This window comes from Thamnophis elegans, chromosome Z (assembly GCF_009769535.1).
Source record: "Thamnophis elegans isolate rThaEle1 chromosome Z, rThaEle1.pri, whole genome shotgun sequence".
NCBI lineage: Eukaryota > Metazoa > Chordata > Lepidosauria > Squamata > Colubridae > Thamnophis > Thamnophis elegans.
The window spans coordinates 31,672,900-31,687,557 of NC_045558.1; the positions used below are offsets into that span (position 1 = coordinate 31,672,900).

Consider the following 14,658-nt stretch of genomic DNA (forward strand, 5'->3'; position numbering starts at 1 on the left):
CTATGATTCCCCCCCCCCCATTTGTACAAAGCAATTTAGATTTGATATTCACTGTGAATAAAGAAAGCAATTTATATTCCAGATTGAATAAAAGTCACCAACCCTTACTAGAGGGAGTTTGCTTCTTCATCAGTTAGTAGCTTAGTAATGATGCTTTGCTGCTATAGAGATAATCTGTTTCACTAAGCTTACAGTATGTAGTAGCAGCCCATGTGTTCAAATGTCCAGTATCCCATAATTCTAATTCTTATTATATTTTCTTTCCAGCTCTTCATCTGTCAGTATCACATTTGGCTGGCAGCAGATACAAAAGGAATCTTGGTCCTTATTCCAGGAACCCCCATGCTCAATATTATTGTCAGCACTTTTATATTTGTCTGTGTGGCTCATGAAATTTCCCAGATCACAAATGATCTTGCACAGATTGTTGTTCCAAAAGATAATGTAATGCTGCTGAAAAGATTAATATGGGCATGTGTGTTTTTCTCCGGATTTCTCTTTTTATCATCTTTTCAAAAACAGTGAAGGTGTTAACTTCCACAAAATCCTTCAGTCATTGCTTCTGCTTCATTTTATATCTCCTGAATAAATGAAAATCAGCTGGAATTACATACTCCCCCAACTCTGTTTCTGTTCCTGTGGAGCACAAGAAAAAGAAACATAGGAAGTACACTAAACATGTATATGTTGTCTAAGGATAACATCCATTCAGAAAAATAGGAATGCATTATATATAACACTATGGGGAGAAAAAAAATGATTTTTCTGCTGGAGGATTATTCTGTTTACAAATCTTTCTAAAATTAATGTACAATCGAGCAAAATGAGCTCAGCTAAAGGCATTTAAGACTTTTTCTGGAAGCATTTCTTAAAATGATTAATAATTATTTACATTCACTGTATGGAAAAACAAAACTGCTTATGCTGCAACAAATTACATAACTCACCTCTTGATGGCATTTTGAATTCCTGGAATCACATAGAGAAATCATTGAAGAACAAAATACTGCATAGCATCTGGGAACAAAATGTCTAGTGATTTATTTTAAATTTCTAAGTATATGTATTACTTCTGGGGAATTGTCAAGAACTGAGGGATAAAAATACACTGAAATATAATCTTAATGTTTACAAACTGCATTTCAGTTCAGTAGATCTTCAGCAAATTCTCTGTGTATAATGATTGACATTCATTTTGAATATTTTGAGCAGTCTTATTTTTCTTCCACTGTTTATTTTTAATCAGTATTTTCAAGTCTTTAGTTTCAAATGTTAATTGAAAATGTAATATTTCCTGAGATTTTCCTTTCTGGTATACTGCTGAGTTACATTTTACTTCAGTTTTTCTTTTTTTCATGAAAAGAATTTCATTGGAACCAGATAACTTTATCTGACACACTTCTTCAAAGAAGTTGGGCATTTAGCTGTGATTGTTCTATCATTTCTGTAAGAATTACTTTTTGGCTTGGGAGAATTATTCAGAATTTGCATGGACTGCATGAGAAGTAAGGACAAAAAAAATTACCTCCTCAAATATAGGAATTTCAAAGCTATTTTACCAATCACTGTTTTAAAAGGGCTATGAAGCTGTTGTAATTTCTTTTTGAAATTAATCATGCACAATCCCATGCAAAACAGGTAGTTCGGGAATAGTATTATAAAGTTTTAAAATACAAAATGCTTCATTGTGGTTTACATATGCCCTTTAAATTCCATTAATATTTAGCTATATTCTCAGTAATATTTCTGTCCCTCTTCCTAAGCATGCTGTGCATAGGTTTAATGCCGTATATAATAATTGAATTTGAAGTAAATAGTATGACTTAATCTGAAAAAATTAAGTGGAATATGCCAATTCTGATATTTTAATTCTGGCAATTTGGAGTGTATTCTGGGCAATTTGTAGTCAAAATAAGATTATAAGTATTATCCAGTATACTAACATATGTGTGGAATATGTAGCTTCTAAGATGCATATTCACATTAAAATTTCATTCAGAATTTTTAAAACCTATCCCTCATTGGCTTTTTATCAGTATCAGCTTTAGCACTAAGTTTGAAAACTGGAGGTTTGTGGTGAAATGGTGTGTTTAATCTACTTTTTTTTTTTTTTTTACATTTTGGGGCATTGAAAACTAAAGAGCATTTTGAAGTGCTTCAGGAGTTTTTTGGCAAAGACATGTCTGCCTTTAAAAAAATAACACCTTAGGAGGTATGTTAATAGTATGTTCATTGGGGACTTATCTTTGATATCAGTTGCAACATGTCCCTAATATGTCTGCATGTTGCATCCAGTTTTAGCACTTGAAGAATGAATAGACAGTATTGTTTACTATGCATATGTGCAATTATAGGGCTTTTTATTTATTAGTGTGTTTTGATGTATGGAATTAGGAACTCATAATTCCCATTGTAATAGATTATACTAAACAATGGGAAAGGAGAAGAGGAAATCCCACTGAATAATAGGAATAATAATAGGTTCCAAAATGTTAAATGTTTGTTACATTAGCTTCTTGTATAAGTCCTGTGTTTATCTGACCATTTATTTCAACAGGTGTGAAAAGTTCTGTTTTACCATTAATGATTTGCATTTTTTTTCTTCAGTTTTGTTTAACATGGATGTAATAGCTGGCAAGTCAGGAATTGAATGTACAAATGAGATCCAGTGAGAATTTTTGTTCATTTGGGAGTGTTTTGTTATGTTACAATTTGAGTACTATAGATATTTTATTTATCTGTTGTACAGATTTGGTTAAAGATTATTTTTTAAGTTTGAAATATTGCACTTGTTTGCTATATATTTTTTAAAGAATATATTTCAAATTTATGTGAAAAATATGAAGTAATTTAAGGTTTAAATAAATGTGGTGTAAGTGCTTATTTTTGTACTAAAGGAGCATCAGTTAAGTAAAGGAGTGTTATGTGTATGTGTGTCTTTTATTTTTTTTAAAAAGTAAGTTTTTTAAAAATCCCTGGCTTATCCTCTGACATAAAATACATGAAAATACTACAATATTACTTATACAATTCTTATATAAAATATTGCAAATATATTGTTAAAATTAATCCTTTCATAAAAGGCTCCAGTAAAAAAATAGGACCTAATGTTTTGCTGTATATAATTTAAAATTACTGTTTATCAGATTTCCAGAAAAGGAAAATGACCTTGAATTACAATTCCTTCATGAAAAACACAATAAGGAGCTTCATTTTGATACAATGTTTCAATTGGGTTATGCTACACAAAAAAATGAAATTGTTTGAATATTATGTTGGAACAGCTCGAAGTATCTTGAATGTTTCATGTCTAGAAAACAACTTTCTTTGCTCCTCATAACTATAGGAGTAACAATGGTATTGTGCATATTATGCAAACACAAATTGCACAAAACTTTGTTGCTTAAATTTGGTTGAAAAATTAAATGGCTGTTAAAAAGTTTTATATAAATATTAAACTACATCCCCATAGCAACCTGTAAAAATAGCTCTACTTTCACTCACTGAGATCTGCTTTAGAAACTAAACTCTTATTTAACGAAGAATAAAGGATCTTTTCACATTCTTCAGCAAATCCTCAGGTGACTTTCCCAGATCATAGGACAGAAAATGAATAGTTGTTTTAGCATCACAAATTTTATGTCGTCTCCATTGGTCAGTTTTGTGTGGTTTTTTTAACAATAAACTAATCCTTAGTAAAATTCGTCACAGGATAAGATGGCTAAAGTGGCTACCAGTTGAGGTCAATTGCCTGCTTAAAGAAAAAGGAATCTTCAAGCTTTCTGGGATGCCAAGCGCTTGAAAATCTGGCTCTGCTAGTTTGCCCAGGAGATTCCAATGGGGGGACCATCACACAGGTGGTGATTGATAGATTAAAAACAGATCTCCCCTCCCCTAATCCTACTCCCCTCCCCCATCTTTTAGTTATAATTGATAATTTATACTTTTATAGTGCTTAATTTGTTTTATTATATTCATGTTTTCATATTTTTTTAACATTGTAAGGTCCCCAGAATCATGCCATGGGAGATGTATGGCATTTAATAAATTAATTAAATAATAGCATATATCTCAGTTGTGGGTATTCATTTCTTGATTCATCTTTCTTAAATCAGCAGTAGTATATTTTCCTTCATTTTATTATTTGCGTCTCCTATTTGCCAATTTTCAAAATCACTTTTTTATAACTGCATTCTCAAGGGATGAAGGAGTTCTCACTCACCATTCACCTGTAATTTTTGGAATAACTGATCTATTCCAGAAACCTTTCTCAGCAGATCAAATTTGTATAGCAATTAGATGCCCATTGTTAGAAATCAACAATTGAATATGAAAAAATATCTCTAAAATTTGATGAAGAAACTGCATGACAGTAAGGCAAGTTCCTTGAATGCATTATGCAAAAAGATTTCTTCCTAAGATGTCACGAGGTTTAAAGATGGGACCTCGTTGTGTGTGGATATGTGCTTAAGTGTTCAAGGGCAGCACCATCAGTATCTCATTGGACAAAAGCAACTCATTCAATATTTAGAATCTCCAATTTATTTAGAATATGCAACAGAAGAATATGTAATATATTTTCATTTGGGGAGAGGTCATTAGGAATTAGAAATATTTAGCAAATTGCAATTTAAAAAAACCATTAAATTAGATGTAGCTGGAGTAATGAAAAATAATGCTAAGATATCCATTTTCATTCTAAAAATACAGTATGGAATAATAGCACAGGAAATCAAGATTAGTGCTAAGAATGGAATATATTCTTAATTAACATCTAGTATTGCTGGTTTTCTGATTTAACAATTTCCATATACAAAGCATGGCAGAAAAAGAATTATACTTAGTTCAAAATTTCCTGCAAAAAGACTCCATTAAATTAAAATGAAACATGCTTTAACTTCACTTTTTAGTTTTCTAACAAAACCTTAACATGAATACTGGACATTTTACATAGTACAAAAGAATACTTTTAACAATGTCTAGTTGAAATAATGAATAGCTGAGTGCCTTATAAATGTTTTAATTAACTAATATAAAAATTAGTATTTTACAAATTTGTTGAAAATATCCAAAGTATAAAAAGATACAGTACATATAACAATATGGAAATGATATTTGACATCAGAATATTCTCTAGGCATGCATTAGAAACATTCATGTGTCAATGGAGCAAATAAGGAAATGAAATCTTGTATTGGTGTTTGATTTAATTACAAATTAATCGCTTCTGTAAATTTTCTTTCTTCAGGGATACCATTTACCTGAAAACGACAATTGATAAGGGTATTAGATTCAAAAGTTAATGTAGTTTTAAATTATAGGATAATCATGATGAATCTGTATCAGATTTAAGAAGCAACTGATATATTGAACTTGTTCTGCATAAAGCTAAAAAAGTGAATATCTGGAATGCATAAAAATAAAGACAATAAAGATAAAATAAACAAGGATGGAATTTGTAACTTCAAGTGTTCCTGAACTATGATTCCCAGCAGCCCATATTACTGGTTATGCTGTCTGTAATTGCTGGATTAGCAACGCAAGAGCTTAGATTCTTTTATCACTGTTTTTCACTGGGTAGAAAAAAAAGTGATACTAATGTAATACTTGCCTCCAATCTTTGAAATGTTGTCATGCGAAATTCTCCTTTAGTCCCCGAAAGCAGTAATAAAAATAAATAAATTGAATACACATCTCTTACAAATGAATTCCTGTCATAATTTTCCAGAGAGGTGGCCTTCAAAGTTTTTGCAGCAAAAACTAGAGAGTTGTGGTACCTTGAAGACTGATGAACACTTTACAGTAGCATAGATTTTTTAGTTTAACATCAATTTATCAGTTATGTGAAGTTTCTAACACTTGACGGTTACCAAGCACATTGGCTGCATGAAATGGATTATACTGTATCAAAACTTAGCATAAATTACTTTTTAAAATGCTGCTCAATTATCTTCCTAGGTGAATCTTCTATCTAGTTTTTGCCATTTATGAAGCATGTGCAAAATGTTTCACATAAACCTTTACTTGAGGAGCATAGCTGGATTTAGGTAGCTTTCCCAGATCAAAATTGGGCTGTTTTCCTTCATGTATAAGATAAATGAAGTTCTTTTGTTCCAGAGGAAGAGCCAATAGAAATTCCATAACAGTAGTTCACAAGATATGGGAAGGGAGAAAAGGGAAGGCATTCAGAAGATCAAGGGAATGAGCAAACTGATGGAATATATGCCATATTGGGACATTCTGTGCAGCTGAAAGGAGAGGGAGGGGGTTAGTGGGATGGGGATTGATGAGACATTGGCAGCAGCTCAGGCAAGAAATGACATATGGAATATGACAGCTGGGCCACGCAGAGACAAAAGACGAAGTGATTTGCACAAATATTAGGAAATCCATCTGGATTTTGTTTTGTCCAAATCCTTGAAAAATCAAGTATTTCAGGTTTTGGATTTGCCAAGCCATACCTGACCTGAAATGGTTCAGATGAACCTCCAGGTTCAAAAAAAAAATTCCTTGTGGCCTGCATAGCCCAAAGCTTAATTTATTGCCTGCCTCCAATATCTATGTTAACATAACTGCATTTAAATGAATTTTGATCATTAACAGTAATGCAAATCTCCCCATCTCTTCTCATTCTGCTCTGAATGATGGTCCAAGAACTAATCTAATACTAGATTAAAGAAAAAGAAAAGATTGCAATAAGTCTGTTCAGTAATAGGGATCTGCAAAATCTCCTTCATATGTATTCATGCAATGTGTAGCCCGTTTTGGATTCTCTGTTGATGAACTGAAACATATACTTCTGTTGCAAACAGATTACAGAGTAGGACTGGTTGAATCTAGATGCGGGTCCAAAATGTTATAGTCTACCACAAGTGTTCTGTTCTAGCTATATAGTTAGATATTATGTTCTCTTTCTTTTGGGTGTTAAACTGTTATATTTTGAAAACTTGAGTTTGGACCATCAGAGAGGAGGAATAGTTTTGTCTCTATTTGTCCTGATTTAAGTTGGATGGTCATGTGATCTGGCTGGAGCTTTGGAGAAAAGCAGGCATTATAGAGTGCATGGTATGGCAAGGGGTCATTCTGGATTTAATCATTCTTAACAGATAGTGACTAAAGAATGAACTACAAAAGAAGAAATTGTTACAAGGGATCTTGACTAGACTAGACTAGGGTTTTTCTTCAAAGAGGTGATATTCTGGCTACTAGCAGACCAGACAGCCCAGGCTGAATAAAAAGCGGATTGTTTTTTTCTATCATACTTTGCTTTGGCTGCCCAGAATATATGCTGCTGCTGTTTCTTGCACAGGTTCTTGAATGTAAATTGGAGTTGGTGAATTAATGTCCTATGGTTTTCAAATGATAAGCTGATATAATGTTGAAATCACATTAAAGGTGTGTGTTCATGCATATGTACTATGTTCACAGACAAGACATGAAAAGACAAAAAGTGGAGCACTGATTGCTTTGGTTAACCTGCTATTTAGGTATGTGCATTCTTAGTTTCTCTTGGGGTTGAGATTCTAGAGGCTTTATATATGTAAGTGCTTTCATCTTCAAATATATTTTGGAGCCTCCACAATCAACAGAATGATATTCACAGCTAAACTCAACAAGACATCAGCAATGTATTGAGCTATTGCTATTACTGTTATTGCTGCTGTGAACTCAATAACTGACATGGCTCTTAGAATTGGGTATTCTACAGATCAGTAGAGAACAGTTGTTCTGAATCCCATTATTTTCTAGAAATAGAGGATCCATAACCATTTTTGTGTTTCATTTAACCAAACTAGGAAGAAACAACTTTTTGTTTCAGATTTTGTTTAATCTGAACATTAGTTAGTCTGAAATGAAGTCAGAACTTCTGGAACACAGTATTTTGTATGACCCCATACTATTTCCATTTTGTGTAAATTTCATTTCTTTATAACCCGGCTCATTTATTTTTATTTTAAAAACATAAAAATCACCTTCTGTTTGCTGCTGAGGAATCTGAGTCTGATGAGGCAGGTTCCTATAAATAATAATTTTAAAAACTTTTAATATGCTATTATGTTTGTAAACAATAGATGCCATTGTTCTTTCTTGTTATGTAATTTAGAATCCATAAAAATAAGAATGCAAAAAGACTGCATTTGTTTTCACTGTGATTACAGTAGCAGTTTTCCTCTATATGCATATATACATGGCAGAAAATAAATGATGTTATGTGTAAAAGGATATCAAAGACATATTTCAGAAAATAACCTACCCACATAACCTAATCTAATTAATCCTCCAAACAGAAAAGTTTATATTGTACAATTGTTTGCTAATTGGGATAAATAAAAATGACATTTTAAATTATTTTGGCTATCATACCTACTTTTATGAAGCAAAAATAAAGTTCTTTCAAAAGTGGGGAAATCTAATGCTTTTGTGATCATTCTGCTGTCCTTTGCATTTCTTTTGGTCTATTATTTGCATATCATTTTTCTCTTTATCAATATGTTATCAATATTTGATAGCTGCATACACACACACACACACACACACACACACACACACATATATATATATATATATGCTATGTCTTAGGAAATACAATACTATCTAATCCTTTAAAGGTAAATCTTCTCCAATTTTTTTAGTGTTTATGATGCCAGAATAGCTCTTTATTGATTTTCTACAAACATAAATTATAAAATACTATCACCATCTCTCATTAAAATCAGAAGTACTCACCCCCTAGCTATTCAAGATAAGAGTCATTCTACTTGAAGGCAATAATTAACTCTAATTTTTAAAAAAATATCTATAGCTATCTGTTGAAGAAGACTTCTGAAAATCCCACAGGCAGTCAAGAAAACACACAAATGGATCAACAAACAATTCACCCGAATTTTTCATTCAAGGCACAAATGACCAGGCTCAATTGATTCAACTTCAGATACATTATGTGAAGATCTAGCATTCTGCAGAAGGATCTAATACTGCAATGGTGAAAGAAAAGATAATCTGATTCTTAGGAATCTACACCAACATAATGACACATAATAAATAAATCATCTAGTTAATTTATAATTTTAAAAAAGTTTCGTTTCTGGACTTATTCATATTGCTTAAAAATCGCTAGATGGAATTTAGTATCATAAAATGGGTACATATTTATATTTAATACTGCCTCTATTGCCTTTCAATAAACCTAACCTTTAAAGCTATAAATGCCAAAAATGACCTCCTAGAGCTGGTTCTATGAAGCACACAATGGGCAGTTCTGGATATATCATTCAAGGTCCTGAAATATCTGAAACCTTTGGAGCAACTTATGCTTAATATGCTACATATAAAATTTTAATGAGCCGAATTAAAGCTTCTCTTCCTAGAATATATTTTCACTAAATAATAATTCATTTTCCAGCTTGTGCTCATTTTGATCATTGTTCCCCATTACTGACATGCATGGTTGTTGTGCAGCAGTGGTGGTGCCACCTCAAAGTCAAAAAATAAATCACACTTGTTTTAAGACATTAATTAGTCAGACATCATATACCAAAGATATGCTATCTGATAGTATATTTTAGTGATGGCAAATATGATTTATCTGAATATGATATTATCAAAATATAAGATACTATAGGGCAATATTAGGAAAACTGGAAGAGGGCATATGTAATCCATTTCTCATCCCTGGAAGTATCTCTGAGAGACATTCAGTTCTTCAGCTATAAATGATGTCTTAAAGTAGGAACTCATGAGCCTCTTGCCCGTTAGGTCACAGAGGGCCCAACACCTGAAGTCATCTGTTCTATGGTCCTAAAAAGTAACATAATTTAGTCCATTACACAGAGAAAGATTGCTTGTTTCTCTTTGGGAAGAAACATTCTCCATTTGCTTCAGCATAGGGAGAGCAATAACTATCCCAGAAATGATAACAAGAGAATGGCCTATGTCCCTGTACAGAGAAGGATACAAAGCACTTTCATAAAAGAATGAAATTAGATAACTAAATGTTTGAGGTCCTTTTAACTGAGTAACAATGTCAATTGTAACTGTAATAATTTTTTTCAGAAACAAACAAATAAATTACAAGAATGTGTTCTGCATGGATAGCTGAAATTGTTCTACGTGGCTTTCCCATCTTCTGTGCATTCTACAAGAGCTGGAAATAAAATTCAGAATCTCAGACAACATTCTGAGAATGTAATCTCAACAACTCTAGGACCACAACTAGGCTGAAGACTTTGTCTTATAAAGTAATATTACCATAGTTTTGTAGTTAAAAAGCTTAGCAGATGTCTATCAAAATTCAATTAAAACACCTCTCTTCAAGCAATCTATATTGATACTTACTGTTGTGTTTGCATCAGCGGCATGCTAGTATTGTCATAATTGTCTGGGTGAACAGGTGGTACAATCTCACCAGTGACTGGGTGAAAAACAGGAAGTGTCGAGAGTGGCCATGCTATCTCCCTGTTTTTTGCCATCTCCCGGAGTTCTTTTGTGGATTTCTGAATGGCACTGTGATGGACCAGCTGAATACTAGATAAAAAGGAAACATTTTTTTTAAAACAGGCCTTATCATAATGAAAATAATGCAAAAAAATAATCTCAAACAAATTATTGTCAAATAAATTCAAAAGATATGATCTATATAAAAAATTATTGAATGTTATTTTGGGGGGGAAATGTTACACACAGGCGTGCGTGCACACACACACACACACACACACACAGGGCACAATTGTCTCATGATTTCATTTCCTTACGAAAACAAAGAAAAAGATCATAGGCAGGTAAAAATTCAGTGGAAACTTCCAACTTCCTGTCGGCTTCTTGACTGAGCTTTCTTGCAGGAATTTATCAGTTGACATTGGAAATCTGGTTTCCTTTTTTCTCTCCCCATCTTTCTCCCTATTCCTTTGCTTCCTTTTTCCCTCTTTTTCTTCTCTCCATCTACCTTTTCTTCTCTGCAAGCAGGTAGGGGGCTGCTGCCACATGGTGAAGGGACCAAGGAGTGTGGGGGTGGGGAGGAAGCATATGCAAACAAAGAGGGACTGGTTGAGGATGCACCATTTCTTCATTGACTTTCTTCTACAAGCTTGCCACAAGTAAAGTGTCTGATAGGGAAGGTGGCAAGGAGTGTTGACAATCCCACCAGTTCCTTCTGGGGCCCCATGGACTTATGGGAAACTGCCAGCGAATAGTGAAAATGACTCTCCCATGATAGCAGCTGACAATGGGCTGTGGTAGCCCTGAATAGCAGCAGTGCAGCAGCATCGATACAGCAACAAAATTCCTGAGTTTTATTACTTTGGGAGTAATAGGTCCCTGCATTCTGTTAGTTAGCTCAAAACCTTGTAGGCAAAGTTTTGCCCAATGATGCAGTGTTTTAGGAAAGGTTGCAAACTATCAAACAGACACTATTGTTTTAATAGTACAGAGATATAACCCTACTGAGAAAGACAGTTCTCATTTAGCAATTGTCTTTCAGTCATTAAGTGAAACAACCTAAGTCATTAAGTGAAACAACCTAAGTGAAACTATGCTTATGATCTTACTTCAGGTTTCCTTTGTTTTATAGACCTGTGAAGGTTGCAAATGCAAGGATTGGTTGTAGAGTTACTTTTTCATCACTGTGATAACTGCAAACAGTTAAAAGGATAGTCACTAAATAAGGACTACCTTATACCAAAATAATATTCAGTAAATTTTTTATATGCTTCAAACAAGATAGAGTAGGTAAGTAGGTAGGTAGGTAGGTAGGTAGGTAGAAGGAGAGAGAGAGACAGAGATGAAAGAAAGAAAGAAATAGGGGGAGGGAGGGAAGGAAGGAAAGAGGAAAAAGGAAAAGGAAAAGAAAAGAATGGAAGGAAGGAAAGAGAAAGAAAGAAAGAAAGAAAGAAAGAAAGAAAGAAAGAAAGAAAGAAAGAAAGAAAGAGAAAGAAAGGCTATATAAAACCTGCAAAATTTCATCCAGTCCATTCAATCTTATTCCCAGTTCCTCAATAGGAATTAAAAGATGATCTGAAGTTTACTGCATTTGGGATACCTTTTTCCCATACAACAAAGAGTGGATCATAATTAGATAACAATATATAGTGATTATTTCTTTAGATCATTATGGTTAATATTTCCCTCTTTCAAAACCAGCTGAAATTTGTTTCAGGGAAGAAATTTCCACCAATACCAAAGGCAGCCTTTCTGAGAGTCAAAACACTGGAAAATTAATAAAATGAAGAGCTGCCATAAACATACACAGCTGATATTTAGAACCTATTAAAATTCAGTCCCACAATTGACGTTCTTTCTAGTTTGACTTTACTTCTAATTACAGTACTGTGCAAAAGTTGTAGGCAAGCGTGAAAAAATGCTGTAAACAAAGAATCTTCCAGAAATATAAATAATGATTGTTTATTTTTGTCAATTTTCAAAATGCAAAGTGAGCAAACAAAAAAAAATATCTAAATCAAATCAATATTTGGTGTTACTACCTTTTGCCGTCAAACCAGCATCAATTCTCATAGGTACACTTGCACAAAGTCAGGGACTTTGCAGGATTATAGTCTGGTGTATGATCAACCAATTATATCCAAACAGGTGCTAATGATCATCAGTGTCACACGTAGGTTGAAACCCAGTCATGAACCGAAACAGAAACCGCTGTGTAGGAGACTTAAAACTGGGTGAGGAACAGCCAAACTCTGCTATCAAGGTGAGGTTGTGAAAGACAGTTTCATGTCATGGCAAGATTGAGCACAGCAACAAGACACAAGGTAGTTATACTGCATCAACAAGGTCTCTGCCAGACAAAGATTTCAAAGCAGACTGGGGTTTCAAGATGTGCTGTTCAAGCTCTTTTGAAGAAGCACAAAGAAACGGGAAATGTTGAGAATTGTAGACCCAGTGGTTGGCCAAGGAAACTCAGTGCAGCAGATGAAATACACATCAAGCTTATTACCCTTCAAAATCAGAAGATGTCCAGCAGTGCCATCAGCTCAGAACTGGCAGAAAACAGTGGGATCCAAGTACATCCATCTACTGTCCGGAGAAGTCTGGCCAGAAGTGGTCTTCATGGAAGAGTTGCAGCCAAAAAGCCATACCTCCGACCTGGGAACAAGGCCAATTGACTAAAGTATGCACGAAAAACATAGGTACTGGGGTGCAGAAAAATGGCAGCAGGTGCTCTGGACTGATGGGTCAAAATTTGAACTATTTGGCTGTAGCAGAAGGCAGTTTGTTTGTCAAAGGGCTGGAGAGCGGTACAATAATGAGTGTCTGCAGGCAACAGTGAAGCATGGTGGAGGTTCCTTGAACGTTTGGGGCTACATTTCTGCAAATGGAGTTGGAGATTTGGTCAGGATTAATGGTGTTCTCAATGCTGAGAAATACAGGCAGATACTTATCCATCAGGGAGGCATATGATTGGTCCCAAATTTATTCTGCAGCAGGACAACGACCCCAAGCATACAGCCAAAGTCATTAAGAACTATGTTCAGTGTAAAGAAGAAGTAGTCCTGGAAGTGATGGCATGGCCCCCACAGAGCCCTTATCTCAACATCATTGAGTGTGTCTGGGATTACATGAAGAGACAGAAGGATGTGAGAAAGCCTACATCCACAGAAGATCTGTGGTTAGTTCTCCAAGATGTTTGGAACAACCTACCAGCCGAGTTCCTTCAAAAACTGGGTGCAAGTGTACCTAGAAGAATTGCTGCTGTTTTGAAGTCAAAGGATAGTCACACCAATATTGATTTGTTTTAGATTTTTCTTTTGTTCGCTCACTTTGCATTTTGAAAATTGACACAAATAAACAATCATTATTTATATTTCTGAAAGCATTCTTTATTTATAGAATTTTTTCACACCTGCCTACAACTTTTGCACAGTACTATATATGAAAAACTTTATAGATTCAATATAATTTACATGTCTGTTTAGCCTATTTGTGCTATAGAACTACCATTATAAAACTGTAGCCCTTCATACATTATTGAATTAAAGTTTCCATCATCCACAGCCAGCATTGGTAACACTAGATATATTTAGCAACACTGAAAAGGTAACAAATCCTCTTGTTTTGGATGGATGAGCAATCCATATCCTTTTAGATGTTGTTGTAATACAGCTCCCAGCTTGGACCATCTTGCTTGAGGTCCAGGAATTCATAATTTGGCAACACTATGAAGATCAGAATTTCCCTCTCCTGTTCTTAAGTATCAGAAATCTATTCCACTGAAGGAACTCTGTATAATCAAGCTCATATATTACTGCTTTCAGTTTTATAATTATTTGGCTCCTTATTCAGAAAACAAACGTTCTGAACTTAAGATACTCCTTTCACAAATCAGAATTTTAATCTTTTAATTATCCTATGAATATTTATCAAAAGGAAGTACTTTACAGATAGGATAGAATTATAGTCCCAAAAGTCTCAGTTAACAAGAGGATGCTCAGTAGGAATTTTGGAATTATAGTTCAGCAGATCTGCAAGACATCAGATTGTTGAAGAACTACCTTTAGATATGGATTTAATCCTTTCAAAATCCAGAAGTACAAATTTTGGTTTTAATCTATTTTATTATTAATGTTAGCCCTTTTTATTTTGCCCTATTCAACTCCTTATAAGTATTTTTTTTCCAAAGCAGCTAACTTGGCAATGAAGGACAAGATAATG

At 33.9% G+C, this 14,658-nt stretch overlaps 2 protein-coding genes across 6 annotated transcripts in view; one reads left to right on the plus strand and one right to left on the minus strand.

Annotated features, from left to right (window-relative positions):
- Positions 1-2,930, plus strand: part of CASD1 (CAS1 domain containing 1) — a 39,227-nt gene extending 36,297 nt beyond the window's left edge. For all 3 annotated transcript variants that reach the window (XM_032234738.1, XM_032234737.1, XM_032234739.1), the window contains one exon: positions 268-2,930. In XM_032234738.1, coding sequence (XP_032090629.1) covers positions 268-525 — 258 coding nt within the window. In that variant the 3' untranslated portion in view covers positions 526-2,930. The remainder of the gene's footprint in view (positions 1-267) is intronic.
- SGCE (sarcoglycan epsilon) overlaps positions 1,602-14,658 on the minus strand; it is a 49,244-nt gene continuing 36,187 nt past the window's right edge. For 2 of the 3 annotated variants that reach the window (XM_032234740.1, XM_032234741.1), the window contains exons 9-10: positions 10,336-10,524; positions 2,100-8,017 (exon numbers count right to left, since the gene is read on the minus strand). In XM_032234740.1, the coding sequence (XP_032090631.1) occupies positions 7,843-8,017; positions 10,336-10,524 (364 nt within the window). In that variant the 3' untranslated portion in view covers positions 2,100-7,842. Of the gene's footprint in view, positions 8,018-10,335; positions 10,525-14,658 lie in introns of all 3 variants that reach the window. The other variant, XM_032234743.1, reaches the window with a different exon arrangement.